At 36.9% G+C, this 6,183-nt stretch overlaps 1 protein-coding gene across 1 annotated transcript; it reads right to left on the bottom strand.

Annotated features, from left to right (window-relative positions):
- Nucleotides 1-4,832: 4,832 nt before the first annotated feature.
- On the bottom strand, nt 4,833-5,942 carry LOC149084980 (neuropeptide Y receptor type 6-like). Its single transcript, XM_089233833.1, has one exon. It carries the CDS (start codon nt 5,940-5,942, stop codon nt 4,833-4,835), a length of 1,110 nt encoding a protein of 369 aa, XP_089089959.1.
- Nucleotides 5,943-6,183: the final 241 nt, after the last annotated feature.

The raw sequence follows: 6,183 nt of genomic DNA, 5'->3' as shown, positions 1-6,183 counted from the left end.
AAGGGGTTATTGCACCAACTTCTCGGGGAGTATAAAAATAGGAAAATGTCGACGCTGCCGTTCAGAATCGGCAATGAAATGTAGGTTTCGGTCTAATTAGACCTCGTGCTCAGAAAATGACCATGGTGCGACAAGAATGATCAATGATCGACCCTGGTAAAATTATCAATGGCCTTTGTCGAAATGCATTTCGAAGTACCACATTCATGGGAGAAAATTGAGCATAACTGTGTTGTATCTGGCAAAAAAAAAATATCAGTAACAGTATCGTGTGATCACCATATTTTATGGTTTAAAATTTTTTAATTTTTGGACAGATTTTTTTCTCATTCTAATTATGGGTAAAGGCATTTTTTTCTCACTCTTTTGCAATCATCTTTTGCTCACCACTTTTTCATGTACATGATTAAAACTAGTGCGTTACGACTTAGTTTATACTGAATTGGTGACCAGACATTAAAACGTAAATGTAGATATTCCATTCCCACGCTTCGATTAACCAATCAAAAATTAGAGCCTTTTTTATAACGTAGAAATATCGCTTAGTTACTCTCACTTACATATTTCCCTGAGGTGCTCATAATTCTTGAGCAGGGCACCCGCTCAAAATTATAATGAAAATGTAGTACCGTATTCAGCGCCTGTGTGTTGGCCGTAAGGGAGCCAGTGGAGATGATCAGTACCTTGGTACTAATTCCCATATTCTCTGTCCCATACATTTTTGCGTGTGGCATTTCATATACAGGGTGGTAACTATCGACCGCCCAATAAATATACACGTGATTCCTTGTGAGAAACTAATATGGAAGAGTGTTTTCCGTTTATCGGACGAATATTTAATTAGGTATAATGTATGAATTTTTGTGACGTGTCATTTTTGTAACGGTCAATTACGCGCCATGCAACCAACGAAAGTAAAATTCTTACCCAGCAGAGGGTTTCAGGCTTTTTGAAAACGAACTGAAATATTCAATCCCGTTAGAAGCTAAGTTCGATCGTCTTCCACTATTGGCACCTTTTCTCTTCGTGAAGCGTAATGTTATAACCTCGTTATTGCATAATAATCTCGCCCTCCATATTGGGAAATTTATCACCAGATTTGTAAAATATTAGCCAAATGAGATAGATCTATTTGAAAAATTGTTTTCCCAAAAATCCACACTGTTGCCAAAACGTGGTAATTTTTTTTTTCCACTATAGGTCAAATTTTTTGAGGGAAGGTGCACTGCGTACGTGTTTACTGATCGATCCTTTTTTTACGCTGTCGTTTTAATCAGATTACGTGTTGATCAATGAAACAGGACAATATTTTTTTAGCAATTTTTAAAATTTCATTGAAACTCGTAAAAAGCTTCAATGATTTTTTTTCAAGCTTCAAGGATTTTTCTATTGATTATTCATCGAGTCACATTTTCATACAGATTTATACATGTGGCAATGAAGAGTTTAAATTTCTTTGTAACTGCAATTGATTTTTATCTCGCTGAAATGTTAATAAATTTTCTTAACCTTATAAGAAAGATTTTGATGTGATTTCGAACTTTATTCCAGCCGGCATAATTCGCGCAGAATTTGGTCATTTTTTCAGGTGAATATTCATTTTGGGGAGTATTTATAAGGGTGCTGTTGCTCTGGACCTGTCTCAGCAGAGGCGGACTTCAGGCTCTCGCCATCCTAGGCACTACTAAACCATACATGCACCTCGTCCACATTTTTTTTAATTGTGTAAATGAGTTTTTTATATTTTAATTTAAAATACGTCCTGATTCGGCACCTTTACACGACAACAGCTTAACGACGTGAAAAGACCGCAGTCGCTCTCAGTTCCTTCTACAGAGAAAGTCACTCTTATCGTGAGCTCTTCAAAGTGTAATCAATTATGTACATCATCTTCATTTATGTTGTGTCTGTTAATAAATAGCAGTTAAAGTAACTGTACTGCCGATATTTTTTCAACCAGCCTTCCCTTCGAATAAAACGAAAACTGTGGTATGAGATTCTGTGTTAATAAGAGAAATCCAGCATCCCATGATTAGTTACAATGAGGTGACGAAAGTAAGCAATGCATTGCTATACAGGGCGTCCTGCAAGTCCTAACTCGGCCTTTATCTCAGCAACTGTTCATCGTAGAAGTATGATTCCAATTTAAAGTCTCAAAATCCGTTCAGAAATCACAGTACCGGTTTTGACAGTGAAAATATAGCGTGTTACAAAATGAAAAAAAAGCTAAATTTTCATGCGGTCCCCTTGTTCTCTAACTTTCAATCATGCCCTGTCTCCCCTGAAAGCCAACAAAAAAATCCACGTTACTATGTGTAATATTCGCTGAGATATTTAAATTCAAAAAGAGAGAAAAAAGGGAAAGAACAGCATAATGAGCTTGCTCAAGGTTTATGGCATAAACGTTATGCTGTTCTTTGTCCTTTTTCTCTGTTTTTGAATTCAAATATCTCAGCGAATACTGGACTTGGAAACGTGGAATTTCTTTTATTGAGTTCATAGAGACGGGAACAATTTTCTAACTGGAAGTTGGATGACATGGAGACCGCATAAAACTTTAGATTTTTTTTATTTTGTGACATACTGTATTTTCACTTTCAAAACTGGTACAGGGTGATTTTTGAACGCATTTTAAGCATTTTTTAAATTAGACCCATACCTCTATGACAAACAGTTGATGATATAAAGATCGAGTTAGGACTTACAGGACACCCTGTATATGGATTGGGCGTGACGGCGTCAGAATTGAAGAAAAAGTGCAACGCGTTTACAATAAGGGGCGTGAATAATGAAAATCGCATCAAACTAAGTACCACCATGTTTTTACTGTTCAAAATAAGGATGATTGTCCCATTAACGCCAAACACGGATCTCTAATTATTTATGCTGTGCTGCCACTACGCAAGCCGTGCAGTATGATTACTAATACTATATCCTCGATAATGGTTCTAGTTTTTTGCATACACAAAATGTGCGGTTGGTAATGGGGATGAAAGAATGCAATTAATCTTCCAAGAGTGTCCCACACACACACGTTCTAGATCGGGTGGTCTTCTCTCGATGGCTATCCTATTCACCGGATATCCTAATTTGAAAGGGAGTCATCGGTAAGTTGACATCCGTCCATGAATAGAAATTGTGAACCTACTCCACTTCGAAACAGACGATTATGTTCCAAGATCTTGTCCATGTACCTCCAACCACAGTAATGGAACTATACTCTCGAATATATGGAGGTCTGTGCATACGAGCACTACTGTTACTAAATCGCACATGCACCTTGAAAACATTCCTCTGAGGAACTTCTAACAAATTGGTGCATACATGCAGAGAAAGATGTCCTTTCACTTGTTAATACAAGATTTTCCAGGAAAACTTGTCTTCTCTCTGGTCTCGCGTGGTAAGAGACCGGCAGGCAACGGTCTCTCGTTGCCGGCAAATGAGAGATTGGAGTTCGAGTCACCGTGGAGGGATAGAGATGAATTTTCTTCCTAAAACCATCATCTCCAAATATAACTAGTCTTCCTGAAAAATCTTGAATTGGTGCATGTCCGAATGTGTTGTTTACTTAACGCGAAGTTTGAGAAATGCTAGTCATATATTTTAAGAAGCCATCGGTTTTCCGAATTTGAAGCAAAAAACTCAGGAAGCTATTTTATCTGTTGAATTATATGTGAATGTTAAATGTTGTGGGCTTGATTGTTATCTGTGGAGAGACTTTTATAAGTGAGAGATCGGCTTGCGCATTCGTGGCTTGAAGCTGGAAAACCACATACTACAGCAAAGGCGTATTTACGGGGGGGGGGGTGTTGAGGTTAAGAGGACACTCCAGGGTGGAAAGTTTGGAGTGATAGAAAATTTTAATAATTGGTGGTCAAGAACATCGAATTAGAACGGAGCAGGGTGGCAAAAGTTGAATAGCCCGCAGGCGGAGAAGGCATAAAATCCACCTCTGCATACTAGCACGGCAGCATCTTTAAAGTGATGACTTTCCGTGAAAATATAAAGGTATGTATAGATATTAATGTAATTTATATTGAAACGATTGATCACTAAATACAAGCACTCATACAGAGACATTTGGGATTTTGTCACGCTGTACAGAGGCAAAATACCAAATGATTAAAATATGACAAAGTAGATATTGTTAAAATAACTAACGCAGGGAATATGTTAACGCAACACATAAATCAATTCGTAGGTTTTCAACAGCTGGCTGATGCGAACTTATATTTAGTTATTATATTTTAGAACAAATATTTAGGAAAGAGAGAAAATTTAACTGCCTTTGCGGGGAATCGAACCCACGTCCTTTCACTTTCCGGGTGAACGCACTAGACCGTACATGGACGGTCGGACCTAACTCGGACAAAGCTCACAATTGCTGACACTGCCACCTTGAATTTTCTCTCTTTCCTAAATATAAATGTATCTTCGAATCAGCCAGCTGTTGAAAACCTTCGTATGGATAGCGGAGAGTGACATCATCCTCGGACATAAATCAATTACCCAAAAAGTAAAAGAACAATTGAAAAAGAGACTTTTTGCTACGTACATAGAGTCTAGAAAAAAATTATTCCAATTTTGAACTCAATTTCAATTATATCTCCTTTATTTTATTGGTTCCTTGAAAGATGTAATAACCAGGTCTTTGTCGTACAACAAATATGTACACATAAATTTTCTGAAATGAATCATATTATATAGTGAATGATATTCTATTGGCATGTAAATCACTGAAAAAATATGCATGAATGGAAGTTGCATAAATGGTATGCGAAAAGTATGCATTAATGGAAAGCCCTATCATTGGTGTTAATTCACCAATGCTGTTATATATGTAAAGATTCATTAATATGCAGAGTATTTCTAAAAGTTACATTCTGGTTATCACTGATGGATGCAACATGATTAGTCCGAAAACCTACTTTCAGCAGTTCTTTGCGAATGTTTGCATTAAACCATCCATATAATATTGGATTTGAAATAGCTGATGTCATAGCAATCATGTGGCACACAGAAAAAGCCATGTACAAATCTTGTGGTGACATACATTTAGGATAGAAGTCGGCCACTAGATTGAGTACATTCCAGGGCATCCACGTACAACTGAAGACTACCGATATAAGCATAAGAACCATGGTAACATGTTTGTTACGCTTTAGTTCTTTTTCGACTCTCTCATGACGATTTGGCTCAAATTGTCCAGCATTACGCTTTGTTGAAAAACGCAAATGGGCTTCTATACGAAAGTGTGTTATTAGCAAAACCGATACAGGTATTGCAAATTGTGCCAGTAATGTCATTACAGTATAAAAACCTTTAGCATGAGCCCAAGGCCAGTTTTCGATACACTTTTCATACTCGTATAATCCTTGTAGGCCTATCGTTATAGTTGCTTGGGCAACTGAAACTGGGCTAGACAAAACAAAAGAGACTATCCATATCGCTGCAATCGTTGCGAAAACTTGACTTTTCTTCCTCTTCCTGATTCGTGGTAATAGGTTTACCACGTTCCTATGTCTCTCTAGCGCGATTATGCTAACAGTTGCAGATGAAACATAAACTGTTGATCCTTGAATGAATGGAACTAGTTTGCACAAAATTAACCCAAGTGGCCAATGTCGTCGAGTTAGAGCCAGCAAGGTGAAAGGCATGCAAAAAACACATAGTATGAGGTCTGAAATATTAAGGTTAATAACATACGGATATCTTAAATTATTACATTTCTTTGTATTTTTTATGATTATGGTAGCAACGGTGAGATTACTTAGTATACCTAATAGGATAAGAAAAGAGTAGCAACATATAATTATTTCTTCAATAGATTTCTCAAATATCCAGTCTTGAGATAAATATTCTTCCAGTTCCGAAGTAGCTTGAGCAAAGCTGAAATTGAACATTTCCAGGTGAGAATTAGTAATGTTCATTTGCCCTGTCATTCTCACGGTGAGATCTGCCTTATTAGTTGTTGAAAACTTTTTAGAAATTTCAGAGCTTTTGGATGTCTTCTGCAACTTTAACGGTGTTGTCACGATCAAAAGATATTTCACCACAGTATCAATATTTTATACAGAGCTGTATATGTTCCTTTGACCCCAGTCTTCAATGTCTGTTAGAAGAAGAAACAACTTATTTAAAAAGAGAAATTAAAGCTTATAAATTGAAAAAAAATTCATCAAC

Source organism: Pholcus phalangioides, unplaced genomic scaffold (genome assembly GCF_987345545.1).
Source record: "Pholcus phalangioides strain wild (caught in Gottingen) unplaced genomic scaffold, Ppha-v1.0 ptg000007l_1, whole genome shotgun sequence".
NCBI lineage: Eukaryota > Metazoa > Arthropoda > Arachnida > Araneae > Pholcidae > Pholcus > Pholcus phalangioides.
The sequence above is the reverse complement of the archived record's forward strand: the minus strand, read 5'-3'. Positions and strand labels throughout refer to the sequence as shown.

What these genes read in the sequence shown, in the direction of transcription:
- LOC149084980 (XM_089233833.1), bottom strand. Translation starts at nt 5,942, where the DNA reads ATGACAGGGCAAATGAACATTACTAATTCTCACCTGGAAATGTTCAAT.